Source organism: Corvus cornix, chromosome 22, assembly GCF_000738735.6.
Source record: "Corvus cornix cornix isolate S_Up_H32 chromosome 22, ASM73873v5, whole genome shotgun sequence".
NCBI lineage: Eukaryota > Metazoa > Chordata > Aves > Passeriformes > Corvidae > Corvus > Corvus cornix.
In genome coordinates, this window is record NC_046351.1 from 3,942,803 (window position 1) to 3,968,126 (window position 25,324).

The 25,324-nt window shown below is 61.3% G+C and overlaps 2 protein-coding genes across 2 annotated transcripts in view; both read right to left on the bottom strand.

The window, feature by feature from the left end:
* Positions 1–48: 48 nt before the first annotated feature.
* Positions 49–1,953, bottom strand: BOLA3 (bolA family member 3). Its single transcript, XM_039564408.1, has 4 exons — positions 1,886–1,953; positions 1,098–1,221; positions 844–932; positions 49–183 (listed from the first exon to the last, which is right to left on the bottom strand). Exons 1-4 carry the CDS (start codon positions 1,913–1,915, stop codon positions 118–120), a joined length of 309 nt encoding a protein of 102 aa, XP_039420342.1. The 5' UTR covers positions 1,916–1,953; the 3' UTR covers positions 49–117.
* Positions 1,954–6,323: 4,370 nt separating this feature from the next.
* TET3 (tet methylcytosine dioxygenase 3) overlaps positions 6,324–25,324 on the bottom strand; it is a 29,786-nt gene continuing 10,785 nt past the window's right edge. Inside the window, 11 exon segments of the mRNA XM_039564409.1 lie at positions 6,324–9,788; positions 9,791–11,116; positions 11,423–11,759; positions 12,132–12,269; positions 12,383–12,472; positions 12,883–13,033; positions 13,509–13,717; positions 14,091–14,184; positions 14,830–14,920; positions 16,835–18,356; positions 18,358–19,068. Of these exon segments, the coding sequence (XP_039420343.1) occupies positions 9,379–9,788; positions 9,791–11,116; positions 11,423–11,759; positions 12,132–12,269; positions 12,383–12,472; positions 12,883–13,033; positions 13,509–13,717; positions 14,091–14,184; positions 14,830–14,920; positions 16,835–18,356; positions 18,358–19,068 (5,079 nt within the window). The 3' untranslated portion in view covers positions 6,324–9,378.

Sequence of the window (25,324 nt, forward strand, 5' to 3'; positions counted from 1 at the left end):
TCTTCTTCCCCCCTCCCACGGGGCCCCGAGTGAAAACCCAACACTGGGTGGAGCTCACATCCAGGGAGAGGCAGCCCTGGGCCTCTCCCGGAGCGTTTATTGGTGGTGCGAGCAGCCTCAGGGCTTGGGGGCCGAGGTGAAGATGCGCAGGCCGTGCATGTGCTTGATCTCCTCGCTCAGGGCCTGCAAGGCAAGCACAGCTCTCAGGGCAGCTCTGGGCCAGGGGCCGCACCCTCGGGAGCACCTGAGAGAGTCACACGGACTCCTGGTGCTGCCACACCCCGGTGCACAAACCAAACCCTGCAGGGCAGCTGCACCAAATCCAAACTGCCCTGCAGGCCTGGGGACCCTGCACAACAGCCCAGCGATGTTCTGCCCCCAGAGGGTGCCGGCCACTGCCCGGGCTCCCCGGGAATGGGCACGGCCCCGAGGCTGCTCCAGGAGCGTTCGGACACCGCTCCCAGCGCGGGGTTTTGGGGTGTCTGTGTAGGGCTGGGAGTTGGATCGATGATCCCAGTGGGTCCCTTCCAGCTCAGCAGATCCTGTGATTCTGATTTATTTATCCCCAGGACGGGTGGGCTGTGCTGAGCCCCTCACAGTGGGGCACCCCCGGGTGTCTGTGCACACACAGCACCCAGAATTAACTGCACACTCATCGCCCCGTTACCAGGAAGGGCTGTGCTGTCTCCTCAATAACCAGGGAAGGGTTGTGCTGATGATTGGGGTGGTAAAAAAGGGCTACATTCATTATAGGGGAAAGTGCTGCAGTCCGAGACGTCGGGGCCCTGCTCCCGTTCCCTCACACCCACTCGGTGCCCCAGGGCACCCCCGGAGCCCCCTCACCTGGTTGACCATCTGGTGCTGCTGCACCGTCCGCTTCTCCCGGAACTCCTCGGACTCGATGTGGATCTCGTACATGGCGCCGCAGCCGCCTGAGAAAGCCAAGCCCAGGCCTGAGCACAGCGAGGCACCTCCGTGCCCCCACACTCCTGACCCTCCTGGGGGTCCCCGCAGCCAAGGGAGGGCTGGAGACCGACTCGGCTCCTCCCCCGTGAAGCGCAGGGCTGGTTTGGGACCATAAAGAGCTTTTCCCGTACCTGAGATATCCACAACCTTGATGGCCGAGGCCCGGGGGAACTTCTCCCGCAGCACCCGGGCCAGGCGCGACTCCCCATCCGTGTGAGAGGCGAAGCTGCGCCAGGAGCGGCAGCGCAGCCAGAGCTGGGGGGCAAAACAGCCTTGAGAAACAGCCCGGGGGGACCCCAAATACACGCAGGGGCTGCGCTCACCGGCAGGGGGAACGGCGGGAAGGGGAGGGAAGGCTGATCACCAGCACCGGGGGAAAGGAGGGGAAAACCGGGGGATAGGGGAGAAACCGGAGGATGGGGCGAGGGAAACAGGGGCTGCCTTCCATTGGCACCGAGAGGAGGCGGGAGGGGGCTACCTGTGCCTGGGGGACATTGTGAGGAGCGGAAGCACGGGGAGGGGTACTAGGAAGGGGGGAAAACCGGGAGATGGTGGGGAAACCGGGAGAAGGAGGGATGGAAACGGGAGCGGCCTTTCCCCGGCAGCGGGGCGAGGGGAGGGGAAGGCGCTTCCTCGACCCCAGCACAAGGGCTACCAAGGGGGGGTACGGGCGTGAGGCGGGGATGGGGCACCTTCCCCCAGAGCGGGGCCCCGGGGAGGGGTCACTTTCTGTGAGGGGGCGGTGGGGACCTTCCCCGCGCCCGGGGACTCTCACCGTGAGGGGGCGCGGGCCGCGCTGACCAGCACCGGGGGGACACAAGGGGGAGACGGGCCGGGAGGGGGGCACGGGCAGAGGGAAGGAGGGAGGGAGGGACACAGGGACAAGGACACACGGACACGGGGACTGACAGACACTCACCGGACCCCGGCCCAGCCCCGCCGCCGCCATCCCGGGGCGCGCGCCGGGGTCACCCTCGGCCCAGCCAATCAGCGCGCGGCGAGCGCAGCAGGGGCGGGGCCAGCTCTGCGCCGCCCGACCGCCCCCTGGCGGCTCGGAGGACCCTGGCGGGGACCCGACGCCCCTCTCATGGGGTCCCCTCCTGACCCCCCCCAAAAGAGCCCCCTCCTGACCCCCCCCAAAGAGCCCCCTCCTGACCCCAAAAGAGCCCCCTCCTGACCCCACAGGGCCCCCTCCTGACCCCAAAAGAGCCCCTCCTGACCCCACAGGGCCCCCTCTTGACCCCCCCAAAGAGCCCCCTCCTGACCCCTCAAAGGGCCCCCTCCGGACCTCCCCACAGGGCCCCCTCCTGACCCCCCCGTGCTCATAAAGAAGGTCCCATCCTGCCCCTCCCCTCCATTCCCAAATCCAGGATCCCATCCTGCAGCCCACCCCCCAAGAGGATCCCATCCGACCCCCCCATCCCATAGATGCAGCCCCATCCTGATCCCCCCGCCAAAAGACCCCATGCTGCTCTCCCCCCGCCTTGCCCATACCCAGAGTCCCATCCAGCTCCCCCAATCCCAAAGACCCCCATCCTGCCCCCCATTCCCACACCCAGAGCCCCACCCCGCCCCTCTCCCCCCAATTCCAGCCCCATTCCAGGAGGAATTCCAGCAGAAAAGCCACGGAAGCCTCGTGTTGAGTGCAAAAAATAAATATAAAATTTATTAAAACACCCACAATATTTTAAAGATATCAGGAATAATACAGCCCACGGCCCCGCGGCCGCGCCAACTCAGAATAAAATACAAATTAAAAAAAAAAAAACAACAACAGAACAACAAAAAAAAACCAACAAAACCAAAACCAGGGGGGAGGGGGAGGATCCAAACTTGCAATTTTTAGGCATCCTAAAAAATAAATTTACTGAAACACTGGGGAAAAGGGGAAAAGAAAAGAAGGTTAAGGGGGGAAAAACAACACAAAGAAGGGGAAAAGAAAAAGGGAAAATTATACAAAATAAAATTATCAGCATAAATTTACGGTCCTAGAAGTATCTACAGTTTAATACACATTAATCCTATTGCCTTGAGACATGGGAAAAAAATCTACCGGTCCTCAATCCGCCCCGGAAAAAAACTTCATTTCAAGTAACCACAGTCCCGAGCCGACCAAGAAATCTTCAAGTGTGAATTTTTCGGAGCCGCCGGGACACCCCTGCGGTGTCTCCCCCCTCCACCTGCCGCCGTCCCACCTCCCCACCTCGATTATCCCAAAAAAAGCCCAACGAAAACGCCAAAACACCCGCCCTGCCTCCGACCGAATTCCCGAATCCGAGAAGAAACGGCGCTTGGTTTTTAAATTTGGATTTACCACCTCTTTTTCCTTCGCGCCGCGGTGCAAAAATAAAAACCAAAATAATAAAGTAATAAAAAAACCCCACCGGCCAAAAAAAAAAAAAAAAACCAACTCCTCGCTCCCGGAATCCAAATGAGGCTGAAATTCCGGCGGTTTTGTAATCCCTGAAGGATGCGGAGAAATGAGGAAAAACCCGGGCGGAAAGGGAAAGAGAGGAGGGCGAAAACGAAGAGGGGAAAAATGAAGGAGGAAACACCGCTGCGAAAGGATCCCTGATTTCGGAAAAGCTTCACCCCGGACTCGCTCGCGGGGCTGGGGGGGGCTGAGGTATTTGCCTGGGGGGCTCGGGGGGGCTGCTGCCCACGGGGGAGGAAGTAGCACCAATAAACCCCAAAAAATGGAAAACCAGAAAGGTTTCGGGAAAAGGGGAAAAAGAAAGAGCCGGGCAGAAGCGGGATGGGCGGGGAGAGAGCGGCGAGGCGCGGAGGGGACGAGCGCGAGGAGCTGCGGGAGCGCGGGGCTGAGAGAGGACGGTGCGGGGCTGGACACGGGATGGACACGGGATGGACACGGGATGGACACAGGAATGGACATGGGGATGGACACGGGATGGACACGGGATGGACACGGGATGGACACGGGATGGACACGGGGATGGACACGGGATGGACACGGGATGGACGCAGGGATGGATGTGGTGCTGGACGCGGGATGGACACGGGGATGGACACGGGGATGGACACGGAATGGACATGGGGATGGACACGGGATGGACACGGGATGGACACGGAATGGACATGGGGATGGACACGGGATGGACACGGGGATGGACACGGGATGGACACGGGATGGACACAGGGATGGACACGGGATGGACACGGGGATGGACGCGGGATGGACGCGGGATGGACACGGGATGGACACGGAATGGACATGGGATGGACACGGGATGGACACGGGATGGACGGGGGGATGGAAATGGGGATGGACGCGGGATGGACACGGGATGGACGCGGGATGGACACGGAATGGACATGGGGATGGACACGGGATGGACACGGGGATGGACGCAGGGATGGACACAGGGATGGATGTGGTGCTGGACCATGGGATGGACACGGTGCTGGACACGGGGCTGGACACGGGGCTGGCGCCGGCAGCATGGGGTTGGTGCTGTGGGGGAGCAGTGCCAGGACCGGGCCTGGCCGGGTGGTGCTGGGGGCCAGTGCTGCGCACCGGCGCCGCGCTCCGGCACTGCTGGTCAGCACCGTGCCCATCGGGGTGCCATGGGGGTGCCCAGTGCCTGTGCAGGGTGGGCAACCACCGTGTCCATGCTCCGTGCCCGAGCACCGTGTCCATGCTCCGTGCCCAGACACCGTGTCCACACGCCATGGCCGAGCACCACGGCCGAGCACCGTGACCACACACCCCAGCTCAGCACCACGTCCACACGCCGTGGCCGAGCACCGCGGCCGAGCACCGCGGCTGAGCACCGTGTTCACACACCCCAGCTCAGCACCACGTCCACACGCCGTGGCCGAGCACCGCGGCCGAGCACTGTGTTCACACACCATGCCCGAGCACCGTGTCCCTGCACCCATCCATGGTGGGGGGCCAAGCGCCGTGTCCGCGCACCGTGCCTGAGCACCACCATCGAGCACCGTGCTCAAGCACCACGTCCACAACACATGGTCAGTCACATCGTGGCCGAGCACCACGTCCACGGACTGTGTCCGAGCACCACGGCAGAGCACCGTGCCCGAGCAGCACGTCCAGGACACGTGGCCAAGCACCGAGTCCACGCACCAAGTCCAAGCACCAAGCAGAGCACCCACGTCCAAGCACCACGTCCACAGTGCGTGGCTGAGCACCGTGCCCGAACACCACGTCCATGCACCATGTCCACACACCCTGGCTGAGCACCGTGTCCACACATCATGTCTGAGCACCACGTCCAAGCACCACGTCCACGGTGGCATGGCTGAGCACCATGCCCGAGCACCATGTCCATGTCCGAGAACTGCGGTCAAGCACTGTCCACACACCCTGGCCAAGCACTGCGTCCACACATCATGTTCACGCACCACGGCTGAGCACCATGTCCATGATGCATGGCTGAGCACCATGCCCGAGCACCATGTCCATGCACCATGTCCACACACCCTGTCCAAGCACTGTGGTCAAGCACCACGTCCACACACCATGTCCAAGCACCACAGCAGAGCACCATGCCCAAGCATCATGTCCATGCACCAAGTCCAAGCACCAAACACAGCACCATGGCCACGCACCACGTCCGAGCACCGTGCCCGAGCACCATGTCCATGATGCGTGTCCGAGCACCACGTCCAAGCACCACATCGAGCACCACGTCCACACACCATGTCCAAGCACCATGTCTGAGCACTATGTCCGAGCACCATGTCTGAGCACCGCAGTCAAGCACCATGTCCGAGCACCGTGTCCACGCACCACGTCCGAGCACCACGTCCATCATGTGTGGCCAAACACCGGGACCGAGCACCATGTCCATCATGTGTGGCCAAACACCGGGACCGAGAACCATGTCCACGCACCGGCTCTGAACGCACTGCCGAGCGCCACGTCCGAGCACCACGTCCACAACGTGTGGCCGAGCACCGTGCCTGAGCACCATGTCTGAGCACCACACCCACAAGGTGTGACCGAGCACCGTTCCTGAGCACCACATCCAAGCGCTACGTCCATGACCTGTGGCCGAGCACCACAACCAAGCACCACACCCACAATGTGTGACTGAGCACCATGTCTGAGCACCATGTCCGAGCACTCCGGCCGAACACCGCGGCCAAGCACCGAGACCACACACCTGGCCGAGCCCCGCGCCCGGATGCCACCTCTGAGCACCTCATCCCAGGACCACACCACACAGGGAACGGCTCCGCCACGGCCCCGGCCGGCGGCAGGCCTCGGACGCGGCACCTCTTTCAGTTTGCATAAACCCAACCGGCTCCCGGCACGCCTCGAGCTGTCGCTCCGGAAAAGCAAACTTCCTTCTCAACGACATTGCTTCTTAATTTTTTTTTTTTTTTTTTTTTTTTTAATCTTGGTTCCTTAATTTCATTATATACATTAGTAGCACCTCAGCGAGATGGAATCAGGCAGAAGCGTGATACAGTTTGTTAAAACACCATAGCACCGTTTGTATTACAAGATTTCATTTAATAAAAATATGCCTTATAGAGCCCACAAAGCGTACTCCAGTATTAAAAGGAAAAATCAGCAATTGAGGCACCTCAGGGATTCTGGTTTCCTTCTCCTTCCCATGCCTCATCCCGAAAGCATCGAGATGGGGGGACCCAAGTTGCATCCCCCGTTTCCTGCCCGAGGCGAAGCATCGCGGCCAGAAAAACCGAAGCGGGATGACGGAGCCGGTCGGGGCTCCCCGCGCCGAGCCCTCCCTGGGGTTTCTACCGTGGGTGTTGTTCTAGCACCATTGTGGCCACGACCTGCTGCAAAATCAGGTCCCCACATCCCACTCCAAAGCGATTAAAAACATCCCTCCCCCCGAGCTCCGTGACCCCCGTGGCTTCGGCGCAGGCGGGACGAGCGCGGCCGCCGGGACGGGTAAAGGAAAAGATTTTGCTTGGAAACAGCCTCTCAGCAGCAAGGGGTAAAGAGCTGTGCATAGATTTCGAGTTTGTGTAGAAGTCTGAAGCGTGCGAATTTGTAATGACTGAGAGTTGAGGTAGGTTAGACGTTATGTAGTGTAAAAACATGAGACTGCAGCAGTTCTCGCTCCCCCGACCCGCGGCGCCAGCAGCTCCCCGCTCTCCCGGGATGAACCCGCCGGAGCCAACGCCGCGCCGGACTGACCCCTCCCTGCACCGAAAAACCTCTGAGGAAGCAGGACTTAGACAGGTTACACGGACCATTGCCTTCTCCGAACGCTCCTTCTCCTCCCGACGCTCACCCCGCTGGGCGAAGCTCCAAGGCACCCCCGTCACGCCAGCCAGAGACCCCCGGGCGATGCCAACGGGGCCGGCACCCGAATCCGGCCCCGGATCAGCCGGGTCCCCTCTCCGCGTTCCGAACCACATCGACACGGCGGGTCCCCGGCATCGCCCGCCGGCATCCCTAAAATCTGACTTGCCGTCGACTCTTACAATCCTGATATGCTATTGGGTATTTATAAGAAAAGCGGGAATAGCTCGTTGAGTTTCCTTGTCAAATATACGCGACTTTACAGATTACGGTTAAAAAACGAACCAAAAAAAAAAAAAATTCATTAATGATGAAGGACGGACAAAGCATGTTAAATATTCTGCCAGTATTTACAGTTCTCCCACGAAAATCTTGTTTAAAACATACTGCTTCAAGTTGGGGGCTGGGGGGGGGAGAGGAAAGAGGGGAGTTGTTTGCTTTTTAAGTTTCGCTTTCATTTTTTAAATCTAGGTGAAAGTGCTTTTAAAAAAATTCTTTCCCTATTTACAGGTTTAAAATCAGACCACGTAAATGTTCAGGCTGTTTTACCGAGATCCTGCTGATCCGTGCCCGTGCGCGAGGAAGGAGGGTGACAGTAAACACGAGGTGATCCTGCACGGTGACGGCGTCGGCGCTGCCTCGCTGGCTCTCCAAAAGGCACCTCAAAGTGCAAAAGCAACGACCCCCGGGGACGCCGGTCCCCGGCTCCGGCCACGCCGCGCTCCCAGCGAGCCGCGGGGCAGCTCGGCCGCCCGCCGGCCGTCCCGGCGCGGCTCCGGCGTCAGGCGGGAAGTCTCGACTGAGAGTGTTCGAAAAGCACCACACGGTTGTCGTCGTCGTCGCTGGGTTTATTGGTTGGGTTGGGTTTTTGTTTCGCTTTGTTGGGGGTTTTTTTGCGGGAAGAACGGTGATCCGTAGGAAGGAGGGATGGCACCTGGGGAGAGAAAGAGCACCGAGCCCCAGCGGCGCTGGCCGCGGCTCGCCGGCACCGGCAGGGAAGGCGGACCGGCGGGGTTTTGGCCAGCCAAGTCTTGGGATTCGCTCTTCCCAGAGCCGATTGCACGGAGAAAAGTCCCCCGGAGACGGAAAGCACCAGACTTTAGCAACAGTGATGTACAGAGAGCAACACTCGCTATTCACAGTTTGGGGTTGGTTTGTGGTTTTTTTTCCTGTTTTTTGTATTTTTTGTTTTTCTGTTTTTGTCCCGTCGGCTCCTATGGAGATGCCGCCGCTGCCGCTCACCCTGGGGCCGTGGGCAAAGGAGCCCCAAGTCCGAGCCCGAGTGCGGCCCCCCGGCAGCGGCATTCCCCAGCCCGGACGTGTCCTGAGGTCTCCGGCGCCAGGAAAGACGCCGGCTTGCTTCGTCGCGGCAGAACCGATCCCGCCGGAGGCGAGGAGCCGAGCGAAGACGCGCCGTCCCGGGACAGCCCGCTTGCTCCCGGGCTCCCATTGCTGTAAGAAAGGACTCCTCAAGCTGCAAAATTGGTATTTTTAGGTCCTTGGAATAAAAATAATTGGATGTTCAGCGTGTCTGGCTGACAGTAAAGCACACGGTCCCACCAGCCCCCACGCGTCGGAGCTGGAGGGAGTCACCTCTTGCCTTTAAGCTGGTTTGGTGTTCAGGTTGGTTTGGATTCATGATTAGGGTGGTTTTTCAATGTTGGCTTCTCTTTTGAAGATCGGCTTCGTCATTGTCATCGGAGTAAAAAATAAAATAAAATCAAATCCAACAGATAGGCCATTTTAAGTGGAATTAAAAACCTCTCCTTGCGAAAGGACGCTAGGAAATTCATCCAAGGCTAGATTAAAAAACATGGAGATATAAATATGAGATTACCTAAAATCATCAAACAGCATCGTTCCTCTTGGGTTCTTCAACCAAGATTTGCTTGGTTTGCCAACTCCTCGCTGGGCGCAGCTCTCCGACGGCGTGAGCCCGCGCTGGCTCCGCTGCTCCCGAGTGCGCGCGTTGGTTCTTTTCCTATGGGTTGGATTTTTGTTTTTGTGGTTGTTGTGTTTCGCTTCGGTTTTGTCTATTTACTTTTGTTTTCTTCTCCCCCACGCCCGAGGAGAAAGCACCACGAAGCAACGCCGGGCTCCGGCGCTGCCGAGGGTTGAGGTAAGATGGGGCCACGGCGGTTGCCTGCGTCTCAGATCCAGCGGCTGTAGGGGCCCGTCACCTTGGTGTAGGCGTAGGAGGACACAGTGATGGCGGAGTTGGTGGGGATAGCCACCGCCTGCCGGGTGGGGACTGAGTCCCTCCTCTCCTTGCTGGGCGCCTCGGTCGCCAACGCGCCGCCCCACTTGCGCTTCTTGGCAAAGGCTTTGGCGTCCGGCGGCAGCCCCAGACGCGCCGCCTCCTCCTGCCGGGCCCGAGCCCGCTCCGCCAGCTGCTTCATCTTGGCCTCCCACAGCGCCAGGCCGTGGTTGGGCTGGTTCAAGTTCTTGTGTTGGTAGAAGACGAGGGAGATGCGGGTGGGGTGGCAGCGGTTGGGTTTCTTCAGCGGGGTGGTGGCGTGGAGCTCGCGGCGGGCGCACTCGATGAGGATGGAGCCATGGGCGGCGCCACGGCCACGCCGCCGATGTTCTCATCCAGGAAGTTGTGCTCGCTGTCCGACCACTCCTCCTCCTCTTCCTCCTCCTCTTCCTCCTCCTCGTCCTCTTCCTCCTTCACCGCCTTCTCTGGCAGATCCTCCTCCAGGCCAAAGGGGTCCCACGGCTTCTCCTGGCGGGGCCCTGCCGCCCCCTTCTCCCCCACCGCTGCCTCCCACGGCTTCTCCGGCAGCCCCGGGCTGGGTGCCGGTGTCCTCTGCTCCTCCACCTTCACAGACCCCCATGGCTCGTTGGGGAAGCTGGGCAGCCCTGGCAGAGCCGAGCTGAATCCCAGTGACCCCAGCAGGCTCGGGGTGCCCACGCCAGCCAGCGCCGTCTCCCCCAGCTTGCAGGGGCTCCACGGTTTCGGCAGCAAGCCCGAGCCATGCGCCGCCACTGCCGCCGGCTCCCCCGCCAGGACGTTGGACCACTGCTTCTCTGGCGGTGGCAAGCGCACGGCAGCGTCGAAGGCACTCAGCTTCTCCCGCCCGCCCGAGCCCGGCGCCAGCGCGCTCCACGAGCCCTCGGCCGTGCTAGTCCTCTCGGGGGAAGCCGTGCCCCGGGGTGCTTTGAAGGGGCTCCACCGCTGCTCTGGTGCCGTGCCGTGCGCGGGGACGGCCGGCAGCGCTAAGCCGGTGCCGGGCATGGCCGCTGCGCTGGGAAGGGGCTCGATGGCGGGCGGGGGGTCCGGAGGCTCCTGCTTGATGGGCCGGCTGCCGAAACAGTTCTGTGCAAACGACGGTGCCTCCTCCGAGCCCGAGCTAGTCCTGTGCGCCCCGGCCGCCGCCGCCGCTGCTTTCTGCTGGCTGGCGTAGCGGTTGGCTCGCTCGTAGGTGCGCTGGTGATGGTTTTTGCTCCGCACGCTGTGCGGGACGGGCTCGGGGAAATTGGTGTTCCCGTAGGTGTGGTTGAGATTCTCCTGCAGTGCCGAGACGTCAGGCTTCTTCTCGTAGCCATTGCTCACCCAGCTGCTCCCACTCCTCTCGGGCGCCCCGTAATTGAGAAACTGCGAGGGGAACATGTGGTTGCTGGAAAAGCCGTAATACCCGAAGGAGGGAAGCGCGAACTTGGAGTGAAACCCGTTCACGGAAGGCAGATTGGGCTGTGCATAGTAGGAATGGTAAGAGTAAACACTGTTCATGCTGTACGGGTCGGAGGGCCGGCAGCTGCCCAGCACCGAGTAGCTCTCCACCACCGCATTGCCGTTGTACTTGAAGGCGTTGTAATGGCTCTGGGGTTCCACCTTGATGGAAGGTTTCAGCGGCTGCGGGGGTATCCCGCCTTTCAACGCCATACCTGTGGGACAGCACACACAGCCCCCGTGACCTGCCGGCCGAGGAAGCCACTGGAGGGGAGCCAGGACCCCAAAACACTCAGCCAGACTCAGAAATCCCACGGTGATGGGTTTGCCAGCCAACTGCAGAGGTTGGCATCCCTTGCCATCACCTGGGGCACTGGCATCGATTCACACCTTCGTGAGAACCCAGGTGCCATCCAGCACCGCAACACACCAGCCCAAGAAAGCCCGCAGCCACATCCCCATCCCCTCACGCGCTTTCCGGGCGGCTTGGGGCGGCAGGACCTCACCTCTGCCCCCGTTACCTGGATTTGGCTGGAGTGTGGGGAGCTCGAGCGCTTCCTGCTTGATCTTCTCTGGCGTCATCAGCTTCTCTTTCTGCAGCTTCTTCTTCTCCGCAGCAGCTCTCCTGGCTTCCAGCTGCCGCTGCCGGCAGGACTTGGCGGGCTCGGGCAGCTTGCGGACCTCGCGGGGGAAGGACGTGAGCACCTGGATGGCCCCGCTGCCCACCTTGGCGTTTTGGTTCTCCTCACTGCCGAACTCATCCGTGCTGGACATCTTGTAGAGGGGGAGGACGTGCAGCTGCTCATCTTCGGGAATTTTCCCCACCACACGATTGTCTTCCTTCGTCAGCGTGCAGACCTGGCCAGAGCAGGTGCTGTCAGTGGGATGCTGATGGATGTGGCCCGTGCTGGACGAGCCAAACCTCCCACTTCTTCCCCACACCGACGTGAAGCCGCACCAGCCTGGCATCCCCCCAGCCTGCTCCGGTCCCCGGCTGGTATTTGGAAACCTCCCATGGGGTTTGGGTTGGACAAAAGCAGATGCTGGTCCCTGTTAGCACCATGCTCAAGTCTGGCTGGGGCGGGGGGCTCTGAGCAGCTCGTGTGAGGTGTGCCCATGCCAAGGACCCGGAGTCACAAGGGTGGGACTACTGGGGATGGAGACCCTCAAAAAGGAGCACCCCAAATCAGGGGAGAGCACCCCGAAAAGCCCTGCCAGGCGCCTGCTCACCACGGTGCAGCCGTTGTAGAGGTTATGCTGGTCCTTGTGAGCGTGAGCGCAGAAGTCCATGCACGCCGTCACTCCCGAGAACGGCCTCCCCTCCTTCAAGCCCAGCCGGCAGTCGATCGCTACGTCCTCGTTGGTGACCTGTGGAAGGAAAGAGGAGAGAGCCCTGGTTACCCAGAATCTCCCAAAAACCACCACCCCTCACCCATTCCAGCTGCCTGGCCGCTGTGGCCAAGGGATGGGGTGACCAGCACCTGGTTTTGGTAGGCTTGCGGCGCCAGCCTCTTGTAAAGCGGAGCAACCTCGGTGGCCAAGTCCTGAAAGCTTCTCCGGAGCAGCTCTTCCTGCAGCAGAGAAAAGAGGAGGAGATTACCCAGGGGTTTTGGCAGCAGGGATGGAACTGGGGACAGAGCCCACAGACACCACACGGCACCCAACCCTTCCCACAATATCCACCATGGCACAGAGGACTTCAATTCACACAGTGGCTTCAATTCCTCCTGAGGGTTCGGCCTTCCAACCTCCAGCCTCAGTGTTTGTTGTGCTTTCACTCACCCGACCAAAGAGCCCTCTGGCTCTTCCCTGGGATTTCTACAGAGGCCCCATTTGTGCCACCCTTCTTTTCCTCATCTCTTTAGTCCATAAAAAAGCCCACAAGGAATCCTATTTTCAGCCTGCAAAGCCTTCACTGAAAGGAAAGGAGCTCCAAACCAGCACCGCCCCGGCGCTGCCCCGCTCCACCCGCATCACCCACCTCTTTGGGATTGTCTCCCACCAGCCTGAACTTGCGGGGAGTTTTGCTGCGGGCGTATTTGCAGCCGTTGAAGTACATGCTCCAGGAGCAGCCGAACGAGAAGGAGGCGCCGCAGGTGTTGGGGTCCTTGCCTTGGCACGCGCAGGTCCGGCTGCGGGGGGGACACGGCGGAGCAGCGTCAGCCGCCGGTGCCGCGCGGTGACGGCAGCTCTGGAACGGGAGGGAGCCCCGCATCCCGCATCCCATATCCCACTCCCGCATCCCGCTCCCGCATCCCACTCCCGCATCCCACTCCCACATCCCATTCCCGCATCCCATTCCCGCATCCCATTCCCTGCATCCCGCTCCCGCATCCCGCTCCCACATCCTGCTCCCGCATCCCGCTCCCGCATCCTGCTCCCCCCTCCCGTTCCCACCTTCTGTTCCCGCATCCCGCTCCCACATCCCATTCCTGCATCCTGCTCCCATATCCCGCTCCCGCTTCCCGCTCCTGCATCCCGCTCCTGCATCCCATTCCTGCATCCTGCTCCCACATCCCGCTCCTGCATCCCCCTCCCACATCCCATTCCCACCTCCCTCTCCCGCATCCCGTTCCCAGCCCGGGCTGTGGTGGTGGTGGGACTTACTCATCGTTGAGGCCGCAGCGGCGGCTGGTGGGGTTGCCGTACTTGGTGAGGGTGTCGGTGAGTTCCTGGTACAGCGTGTCGCCCAGCGTGCGGGGGATGCCCTCCCAGGCCAGGATGAGGATGATGATGACGGCGTTCTGGCAGTGGTGGCCGGCCCGGTGCCGCACCAGGCACAGCAGCTTCTCCTCTTGGTTGTGTCTGCGGATCACCTGAGAAACAGAGGGGCCAAGTCAGAGCGCTCCAATGAACACCTCCCGGCGTGGGGAGGATCCCAGAGCGGGTCCTGGATGCCTTCCCCAGTGCCCTGTGGGGTGTGGGGGAGCAGAGCCGGGGGTGTTCCCGTGGCTGCATTCACCCCACGGGCTTTGGGAGGCTGGGCCGAGCTGCTGGCACTGGACATGCCATTCCCCAGGTGCCAAGGGTGGGAAGCCCCACGGAGTTTCCCTGGGGGTGGACACAGCTCCCACTTCCTCCTTGCCAGCCACGAATTGAGCATCCTGCCCCTGCCCACTGTGGCCACACCAGCTGGGGAATTCCTGGCCCCAAGCTCAGGAGGCTCCAACCGGGTCGAGAGGCACTCACCCACTTGGCGATGGGGCAGCCCCGGGAGCTCTTCCCTTCCTTGCCTGTGTAGATGACCTTCTCGATGCGGATGGCCTTGCCCTTCTCGCCGTACCTGCCGGGGGACGGCGGTCAGCTCCACAGCCCCCACATGCCTGAGAGCCCTGCTCGCCTTCACAGGCCCCTCAGGAGCCCCCACTCACAGGACGGACCCCACTCAAGCTCAGGAGCCCCCATCACCCTCACTGGACACTGCTCACTCTCACAAACCCCATGTCCCTGACAGGACCCCACTCACCCTCACAGGACACCACTCACTCTCTCAAACCCCCACATCCCTGACAGGACCCCGCTCACCTTCACAGGACACCACTCACTCTCTCAAACCCCCACATCCCTGACAGGACCCCACTCACCTTCACAGGACACCACTCACTCTCTCAAACCCCTACATCCCTGACAGGACCCCACTCACCCTCACAGGACACCACTCACTCTCTCAAACCCCCACATCCCTGACAGGACCCCACTCACCTTCACAGGACACCGCTCACTCTCTCAAGCCCCCACTCAACTCTCACAAGCCCCCATTCCCTTGACAGGATCCCACTCACTCCCTCAAGCCCCCCTCTCCCCATAGGACCCCGCTCACCCTGACAGGACCCCACTCACTCTCTCAAGTCCCCACTCCCCTGACGGGACCCCAGCCCCTCCTGCACTCACAGCCCCCGTGCTGGGCCCCGTGGTGAGGGGCTCTTACCGCTCCTCCATGAGCTCCCGGATGGAGGCCACGGTGGGCCCTGAGCCCAGGTGGGTGTAATACGGCCCCTCATCCTTCTCCACGATTTGCTCTGCAGAGACAGGAGCGGGGGACAGAGATTTTGGGGTCTGCACCTTTGCCAGCTGCCTTGAAGGATTCCAACCACCCAAATTCCCTCAAACCGAGCACGTGTGCACCAAAAATCAAGGGAAGGAGAAGGACAGTGGGGCTTATGGCAGATGGATGCTGGAGCTGCTGGAGGACACTGGGGCTGTGGGAGGATCCTGAGGATGGTGGCGCTATGGGAAAAGAATAATCAAAATACAGGAGGAGGATGCTGGGGCTGCAGGAGAAGGACACCGGGGCTACAGGAGATCCTGGGGCTGCAGGAGGATGGTGGAGCTATGGGAAAAGAACGTTCAAAATACAGGAGAAGAATGCTGGGGCTGCAGGAGGATCCTGGGGCTGCAGGAGGATGATGCTGGGGCTGCAGGAGGATCCTGGGGCTGGAGGAGGATGCTGGGGCTGCTGCAGGAGGATCCTGGGGCTGCAGGAGGAGGACGCTGGAGCTACAACCCTGCAACCAACACCCCCCTTGCAGCAACAAACCCCTGGCGGCTTTCAGGACACAAAGGTGCCGGTGTGGGAAGCGATGGATGCTCCAAGCAGCCCCAGCCCCGGGTGCGGGGTGGATCCTGCTCCAGTGCTGCCGGGCAGGATGCATCCGGCACCACAGCCGGGGCTGATCTGTCTTTGCATCCCTCTGCTCTCACCGCCCTGATTTTCATTCCCATCATGTCCAGCTGGCTGGGAGCCAGGCCGAGGAGAAAGCCGGGCTCAGCTGGGCTGCAGCTGTCCAGACAGGGATCAATACAGGACGTGCGGCAAAGGCTCGTTTTATTACAGCCTCCAACAGCACTGGCACCCAATAAAGCACCAAGCCTGGCTCCTGCTGCATTTCCTTCTCCCACAGCTTTTCCTTGAGAAAACAGAGAAGTGGCGGGGGGGAGAATCCCCTCTCCCCCAGCCCCTGAACGATGCTGGAAAAGAAAAAGCAATTCCAATCTTCTCCTGGTGACCTCCGAGATGGGTTTGAGCGGCTTCAGAAAAGCTTTCCCTTCTCTCTGTGGAGGTTGGGCTAATTCCTGCTGCCATTTACAAGCAAGTAAATAAATAATCGTGAGCCTCGCTAATAAAGTGCAGCTCGTGCTTAGCCCAGGGCCTGCTCTCCCAGCAGTGGAGGGGTTGTTTTTCCAGAGGGATGCCCCAAATCCTCACCCCTCTGCTCCCAGGGGAGCGCACAGGTCCAGTCTAAATACTGGGGAGGGAATATCCAGCTCCCCCATCCAGCTCGGAGGGAGGTGGACTGAAAGGACTCTCTAGCACTTGCTGCAAAGTCTAACAAATGCTGATACACACCCAAAAAAACCCACCAAAAAAACGCAAATCCAAGAGTTTGGTGATTTTTCAACGCAGCCTGGTGGGACTGGCCAGCGAACAAGGCAGCATCTCAACGGCAAGTATTTTTTCAGTGATAAGCACAAGCATCAAGCCAAAGTTTGGGTTACTCAAAGTAACCTGAACCAGCTAATTTGGCTGAAAATACACCAGGTGAGAGGGCCTTTAGGTGGGACCACCATGGATTCCTGGGATTCAGCCGGTTGAGGTTAAATAGAAGGAAAACCCTACAGCCCTTTTTGGTTTTGCTGCTCATGCAATTCCCCCCCCGGCACAGCCAGGTGCCACCCCCGCGGTGACGCGGCAGGCGCTCGGGATTTCCATCCAACTGTAAAAATAAGAGAGGAGGAGAGAAAGCAAAAGGGAGCTCCACAGCACTGGGGTTTCACCACATGAGTGCCTCACTTCCCCGGAAATCGGGGCTTTGCTGGCGCCACGGCCTCAGTCCATTATCTACCCAGGTCAACCCCACCCTGCAAAGCCACCTCCTCACCCTGCCACCCTCCTCACCACCCCCCAGCACGCCCCAGCACGGCTGCTCGCTCACCAACACAGTCACAGGTGGGGAATTCCGCTTGTGCCCTCTTGGCCGGGGTGTCCAGGAGGCTTTTGGTCGGCGTGTCCAGGTATTTGAGCGGAGACTCCAAAAAGCCGCTCAGGGTGGGCGTCAGCGGCACCTCGTCCTTGGTGGGTGTTCTGTCGACGTTGTCCACGTCTGGGTTTTGGCTTTCTTCAGAGTAAAAACACGTGGTAGACACCACGGTGATAGCACCAGAAGACTCGATTTTGATCTGTTTGGGGGACCGGGCAGTGAAGGGTGGCTCTGACAGCGGCCCCTTCCCTGGAGAGACGCTTTTGGGTCTGACTTGGGGAGCGCTGCTCGGAGCCGGGGCAGCGGTGGCGGTGGTGGGGGACCCTTGCGGGGCTGGTGCTGGAACCCCCGGCAGCTCAGCAGCCCCAGGGGCGAGCGGGGCAGGCGTCTCAGGGGGCGGCAGGTTGAAATTCTCCCCAAATTCGGCTTCAAATTGTCGGATGAGCTCTTCCAACTTGTCATCCACCATGACGGGAGCTGAGGTGGCCGGCTGGGGGGCAGCCGGTGCTTCTTCCGAGCCAGTCGAGCCCGCCGGCGCCAAGTGAATTTGGGGGCCCCCCCCGGGGGCACCCCTTTCCTGAGAGTCGGGAGCCGGGGGGACGCCGTCGAGGGGGTTTGGTGGCGGGGGGCATGCGGCGGGCAGGGGTAGTGCAAGAGGCTGGTGCGGGAAGGCCGGCGGTGGGCAGCGGTTCCGTTTGCATCTCTTCGGCGGGGGGTTCGGCGGGGGGTTCGGCGGCGCCCGAAACCCCTCCAGGCTGATCTGCCAGAGGGGTGGGAAGAGCGGCTGCGAGTCCTTCTGCTTCGCCTTCTTGATCTGCACTTGCTTGCGGAGAGGTTTGGCCGGCGGGGGCTTTTCGGGCGGCGTTTTCTTCTTCTTCTCTTTGGGCTGCTTTTCGAAGGGCTTGGGGGGCACGGCCGGGGTGCTGGGAGCCCACCAGCCACTCGGCTGGTCCGGGGGTGCTGCCGCCGCCGCCGCCAGGCTTTGCTCGAGGAAGAGGCTGCGCTTGTGGTGGAGATGCTGCTGCAGGACCAGCTGCGTCTTCTTGTGCAGGTCGGGCTCCGGCGGTGCCGGCGGCAAGCGGGGGCTGCCCGGTGCTTCCTTGCTGGGTGCTCGCTCGGGAGGTTCTGTTTTGGGGGCTGTCACTTTGCCGGCCGTCGCTTCGGGTCTCTTGAAAGCCGCCTTGATGTAGTCGTCAGCATTCCCCAGCAGCTGCTCCAGCTCTGCCATGGGGTCTCCAGCCCCCGCTGCCACCTCGGCTCCAGCCCCCAAGTGGCTGCGAAGTTTCCCCCGCGGAGGTGCCGCGCCGAAAAATGGCTCAGGTGCTGCTCCCGGCTCCGGCGGGGTAACGGGGCTCATCCCCTCGCTGCCACGCGGGCCCCCCGGCGGGCCGAGGGGGCCGGGGCCGAAGGGGACGGCGGGAGGTGGCGGCGCGGCGGCGGCGGGGGGCTGCCCATCGCCCACGGGGCTGGGCAGAGCGGGCCGAGAGCTGCGTGAGGGCTTCGATGGCTATGGCGGTCTGCAGGCTGATGTTCTTTCTCCTTGGCGATGGTCACGCGCTTTGGGAAAAGGGGAGGCCGTCGGGCGGGCACGGCTCGGCAGCCTCAGGCACCGGCTGGGGGTCGATAGCACCTTCTGGGGGAGGAGGCGGGGGGATGGCGGTGGCGCGGGGCCGCGGCGATGCCAGCTCTTCTCCGAGAGCCGTCTTGATCTTCTGCTCCAGCCATTCCAGGTAGTCGGGGCACTCGGGGCCGTCGCAGTTGCAGTTGGGGGGCTTCACACCGTGCTTGGCCAAAGCCAGGGCAGCCTTGAGGGCGTGCAGGTCCTCTCCCCGTGGCACCCCGTCTGCCGTGCCCAGCCCGCCCCGGCTCATCTCCGAGTCGAACTTCTCGTACAGCAGCGACGGCGACCCCGGCGGCGGGAGCCGGTAGGAGGAAACGGCTTCGGCCACTGCTGAAAAGGCCACCAGGTTCCTGACATCTTCCAAGTGGGCTTTGCCAGTGGCAGGCGGCTGGCCCGGCGACCACCCGCTCGGCTCCATCAGCGCGGTCCCCCCCGCCTCCGGCCGGCCCCCATTCACCAGGCTGAGCCCGCTGCCCTCGTTCAGCCGCCTTTCTTCCACATAATTAATTGGCCCTTCTTCCATTTGGCTTCTGCTGGGTCCATCAACCGCGTCGCCCGCCGAACCTGTCTGTGAAGAGGGAGAGAGAAGAGATGTGAGCATCCCCCTCCACAACCCACCTGCCAGCGCTCCCAACCTTACTTTTTCCCTCTGTTTCCTTTAGTCCTCCTTTCCTCATCTCTTTTTCTGACCGGGGGGGGGGGGGGATGAAGATGAAGACACAGACGAGCCACGCGAGAAACTGATCGCCGTGGGCAAAGCCACGCGGGTTTCTGCCCGGCTGAGTAAGGAGCAGCTCGGCTCGGAAGGAACTCGCTTTCCACCGCGCCGGCCCCGTGCCACCCACGTCCCCACCGGCCGCCGCCCGCTTTCGAAATTGCTCACGGGACGGTTCGGGATTTCCATCACCCGCCGAGGGCGACGCGCGCGGGGTGGGACAGGGAGGGCGTCCCTGGCTCCGGTGACACAGTTTTCCCCAGTGAAGGAAACAGCACGAGGAGAAGAGGGGGGGTTTCTGGAGCCGCGCCAGGAGCAAACATCCTGGCCGGGAGCAGCCGTCCTTCGCCGGGGGCCGCGGCACGGCAGGAAGCCGCCGAGTTGGCTTACGCCGGTGCCAGGGGCTGCTTTCACCTCAAATAACCCGGCGTCTGTATCAACACGGCTGGCCAGGGCCCCCGGCCGCGCCGAGCGGCAGCGCTGGCAGCACCGGCGGCGTGCCAGGGATCAGAGCAAACCCACCCGTCCACGCCAAGGCAAGGTGGTGGCACCCGGGGAGCCCAACACCCCAGCGTCGGGGCTGGACACCCGATTAACGCCCTCCAAGGGGTTTTGCCAGGGATGGGGGGGGGGTTATCTTTCTGTTCTCTGTGTGCTGTCCCACCTCAGCAGCGGGGATTTCAGTGCCGGGCGCTTGGCAGCGCATTGAGCCGCTTGCCAAAAACCAGGGGGAGCTTCCGGCAAGCTAAAAATACAGCAAAGTTCACTGGAAAAACCGTGCCAAAGCAAGCACAGGCTGTGGGCAGAGTTTCCTGCCTCTGGACGGTGCCGGCACCGGCTCGTGGGAAGGATCCGCAGCTCGGATCCGGCGGGAGCCCCGAGTTACAAAGTCACGGCTCCGAGTTAAGCCGCTGCTCTGCGTCCGTGTGCGGCTTCACACACACACGGACTTAACCCTGCAGGCACCACGGCTTCGGCACAGAGCCCTCCACCCTTCGCGGTGAGAGCGTGAGCAGAGCCACGCTGGAGAGATAAGAACGCGACGCTGGAGAGATAAGAACGCTGCTGACTCCGGCGAAACCTTGGAAGAACCACTCCCAGCACGATTCTTTCCCGAAAAACCCCTTCTCCCCAGGGGTGAAAACCCGCAGGGGAGCGCAGCGCCGGTGCAGATCACTGCGGCTCCGCTCCGGCATCACCCCGATGCCGCCGTGGATTTAGAGGGGCTCCGGTGCCTTCGCGGCAGCCGCGGAGCCGCCGCCGGAGCCGCGAGCGATGGGACCGGTCGGTCAGGTCTGAGGAGAAAGTGTTTCTGCCGCAGCCCGGGCAGGGTGGGGACAGCACGCCTCCGCTCTCCTTTGCAAAGCGAGAGAGAAACGGCCTCGCCCGTCCTTCCTACGCCGTCATCCTCCTCCTCCTGCTCCTCCTGCCCAGCCAAAGGGGATTTTCCCAAGTGCCAGGGAGATAAAAGCCCTGAGCCCCCCACCCAAGGGCTCGGGGGGACACGCTGGTGGCCCGAAGCGTCGCGGTGGTGACGCCAGCCCAGGGAAATGATGGCAAGCCTGTTTTGCTCCGGGTGGGGAGAGGCCCCAAGGGTCTCCCCAGGGAGGAACCTGCTGGGAAAGGGCAGGGGAAGCCCCAAAAATCAGCCACAGGGCCAGGGAGGCGTCCTGGGCTGCTCCATCCCATAAACTGGGTTATGGAACCGGGCTGGGAATGTAGGAAAATAGTCCATCCTGTGAACTAAAGGAAGGAGCAAAGGATCCCCCGCTGCTCCTAAAGGGTTAACCCAAAAGCCACAACCTTCCCCAAATCAGTGGAGGAAAAAAACTTCACATATATATATATAAAACTTTTTTTTTCCCTGGCTCTCCCACCCAGCTCCTTTTGTTCTTGGCCCTGTTGGCTGGGAGATGGGAGGACCTTGCAGCTTCTCCCCAAAAATCGATCCCCCTCCCAATCCCGACGCTCTCTGGCTGCATCCGCAGCAATCCCCCCCTCCCTGCCGTGGGCACCAGTTCCTCCGCCCTCAGGATATTTCCCTCGGAAAAAGTGTTGCCTGCCCAAACCTCCTTCCATTCACCCCGGGAAAGGATAAAATCTGGGGAGGGGAGGCAAGGAGGGAGGGGAGGAAATAAATGAAAATAGAGAACCAAGCGATATGGTTCAGGTTAACTCAGCTGCTCCTGCACAGCCCCTTCTGCATCCTCTGGGTGCTACAAAAGGGGGGGAAATCCCCGTGAGGACAAAAACATTCATTTTTTTAAAATCCGTTTTTCCTCTTTTTAATTCCTCCCCCCCCCCCAGTTTAAATGCCTTAAACAGAAGGAAGGAAAAAAAAAAACCAAACCAACCAACCAACCACACGGGCTGAGCCCGGCTTGGAGCGTTTCCAGCCTGGGCTGCGCTCCCTGGGAATAGTCCGGAGCCGTTTATAACGCAGCGAGAGCGCCGGGGAGCGCGGCGGGGGCACGGGGCCGGGTTCGGGCACGGCTCTGGCTCTGGCCGGGCGGCACTTACGTGTGCGGGGCGGGAGGCGAAGCCGCAGGCGACGGCGGGCCCGTCCGGGGAGGAAAGAGCGAGCGGGGCTGCGGGAGCCCCGGGAGCCCCGGCCCTCCCCGCCCCCTGCCAAACCAGCTGGAGGAGCCATTGGTGCCGGCGCCGCGCGCACGTACGGACGGGCCGGCTGCGGCCGGAGCGGGGACGGACGGACGGACGGACGGACGGAGCGGGACGGACGGACGGACGGACGGAGCGGGGATGGACGGACGGACGGACCGAGCGGGATGGACGGAGCGGGGATGGACGGACGGACGGAGCGGGGATGGACGGACGGACGCATGGACAGCGGAGGCCCCACGCCCGCCGCCTTGGCCGGGCCCGAGAGCCGCCTCGACCCCCACGCCCCGTGCGGGGGGACCCGGCGGGGAGGGACGGCCACAGCTCCGGCTGCTGCGGCAGGAACAGCGGCCCTGGAGATGCCAGTGCCCTATGGATCCACTGCCCTGGAGATCCCAGTGCCCTACAGACCCCAGTGCCCTATGGATCCAGCTGCCCTAAAGATCCCACTGCCCTACAGATCCTGCTGTCCTATAGATCCCGCTCCCCTACAGATCCTATTGCCCCACAGATCCTGCTTCCCTATAGATCCAGTGACCCGTATATCCAGCAATCCCATATATCCATCCACCCTATATAACCTATACAACCAAGGACCTGTATATCCAGCAAACTTATACATCCAGGGCCCTATATAATCAGCAATCTCTGACACCTCCACCAGCCTGCATATCCAGCAGCTTATATATTCAGCACCTTAAATGTTCCACAATCCTACACACCAAACAAACCCTAAACACTCAGCAATCCTAAACATCCAAGTCCTGTATACCCAATCGTGGGACCTACACATCCAACAATCCCATATGGCCAGCAGTCCATATATCCAGCAACTCCACACATCCAGCAACCTTATCTATCCAGCATCCCTATGTATCCATCAGCCCTATAAAATCAGCAATCTCATCCATCCAGCAACCCAGGAACCTGATAGATCCAGCAATTCATTCTATCCAGCAACACAGATATTCCACAATCCCATATATCCAGCAACCCTAAATTCCTGAGTCCTATATGCCCAGCAACCCTATATATCCAGTGACCTATACATCCAACACCCCTACATGGCCAGGAACCTGGATATCCCACAGTCCTATACACCCAAATCCCAAAGCAGCCTCAAACTGACCCAAAAACAAGGGGATGATCTGGGTCCCCCCAGGGACACATGTCCGTCCGTCCGTCCATCCATCCATCCATCCATCCATCCATCCTTCCATCCATCCATCCATCCTCCTTACAGCCTGAGCTGTTCCAATCCCGCTTTTCCCCCTTTATTTTTCCCCTTTTTCACGTTTTCAAATTAACTCTTTTCACCTCCTTGCTGGGCTGTACGATGAACAAACTAAACCCGCCCAAACCCAGCAGGGAAATGGATTTTAAATCCCTCGTCCTCCCAAAACACCTGCTCCCCACACCAGGGCCCCAAAGATTCCCCAAAATAAATATTTTGGGAGTTTGTTAAACCCCTCGGCAGGAGCCGAACGGGTCAGGAGCTGCAGAGAACGGAGCAACTCGGCACACACACAGCAGCTGGGACGCTCGGTGCCACCCCACTGCAAAAACCACATGATTTGACTAAAAGCATGGAATTTGGGAGTCAGAGGAGCGCGGAGGAAGCTCGGTGGGAATGCTGAGCCCTTCCCAGCGGCATCGGGGTGGCTGGGGGGGGCACCGTGTGCCAGGGCTGCGGCGAGGGCACGGCCGGGAGCTGCGGAGGTCAGCGGGAGCTGCTGCCAGCCGGTGGCACGGGCCAGCCAAGAGGGAGCTTGGCTGCCGGCCCCGCTCCGGTGGAGCCCGGCCAGCCCCGGCACTCGGATTGTGGTTTTCCTCCTCTGGCAACAACCCCGGGGATCCTCTGTTGGGATGGTGGGTTAGGGGCGCTGCTGGGGGAAGCCCTGAGCATCCCTGAGCACTGGAGACCCTACAACAAGAAACCGCTCAGCTGGTGCCACCGAAGGGCTGTGCCAGGGCCGGGAATGCTGCCGGAATCACACTGATGCTCCTGGGGAACACCGATCCGCGTCGCCACAGCCCAAGAGATGGGAAACCCCCTCCCGGTCCCAATGCACCGCCGCAGTCCCCCGATGCCAGCGGGAGGCAGGCCAGAGAGGAGCAAATGACCTAAATCCAACTCGACGCCCCTGAAAAGGGAAATTCAAGGAAAACTGGGAAGCCCAAGCGCCGAGTGAGACTGGTGAGAGCCCCCCGTGCCCCCCCGGCTCCCCCCGGCCGGGGTACCCACCGCGCCGGCTCGTGGTCCCGCTGCCTCCCGCCGCCGCGGGCGGCCACGGCCGCCTCTCCCGCCTTGTTTTCCAAGCTGTTTCCATGGCCCCGGCTGACCCCAGCGCTGGGGCTGAGCTGCTCACTCCTGTCCTCATTTAGCCCAGAGAAAAGCCGGAATAACGGCGATGCCGAGGGAGCTGAGCTGATTTACGCTGCGGGAAGCCCGGCTCTGCTTTACTCCAGTCCCAGGAGCGCTTTCAGGGACCCCCATGGCCATGACCCCTCTCCGGACGGTGCTGGAGCAACTACTCCACCCCCTTTTCCTCCTCACTGGGGTGTGATGAGCCAGTTGAATGTGACATAGTCCCGCTCCCAGCTCCTGCACTGGCATCCCGCCAGTGCCGGGGGCTGACGAGGGAGATGGAGGATTTTTTCCCAAGGTGGAAAAGAATTTGTTCCCACCTCCAACTGCCTCGTTTCCTGCAGGAAAAGTATTTTCCCTTTTGGAAGGGATGCTTGGGGTGGGGATGTTTGGGGTCAGGATGCTTGGGGAATGGACGATCAAGAGTGGGGATGCTTGGGGTTGGGGTGTTCGGAGCGAGGATGCTTGGGATCAGGAACGCTCAGCAGAGGGATGTCGGAAGCAGGAATGCTCGGTGAAGGCTGGGGCTGGAATGTTTGGATGGGGGATGCTCAGAGTGGGAATGTTTGGGTGAAGATGCTTGCGGTCAGGACACTCGGAGCAGGGACATTGGGAGCAGGGACATTGGGAGCAGGGACACTCGGAGCAGGGACATTTGGAGCAGGGACACTTGGAGCAGGGACACTCGGAGCAGGGACACTTGGAGCAGGGACATTGGGAGCAGGGACACTCGGAACAGGGACACACGGAACAGGGACATTTGGAGCAGGGATACTCGGAGCAGCGACATTGGGAGCAGGGACACTCGGAGCAGGGACATTTGGAGCAGGGACATTGGGAGCAGGGACACTCGGAACAGGGACACACGGAACAGGGACACTCGGAGCAGGGACACTCGGAGCAGGGACATTGGGAGCAGGGACACTCGGAGCAGGGACATTTGGAGCAGGGACACTCGGAGCAGGACACTCGGAGCAGGGACATTTGGAGCAGGGACATGGGAGCAGGGACCTCGGAACCAGGGACACACGGAACAGGGACACTCGGAGCAGGGACACTCGGAGCAGGGACATTGGGAGCAGGGACACTCGGAGCAGGGACACCTCAGAGCAGGGACACTCG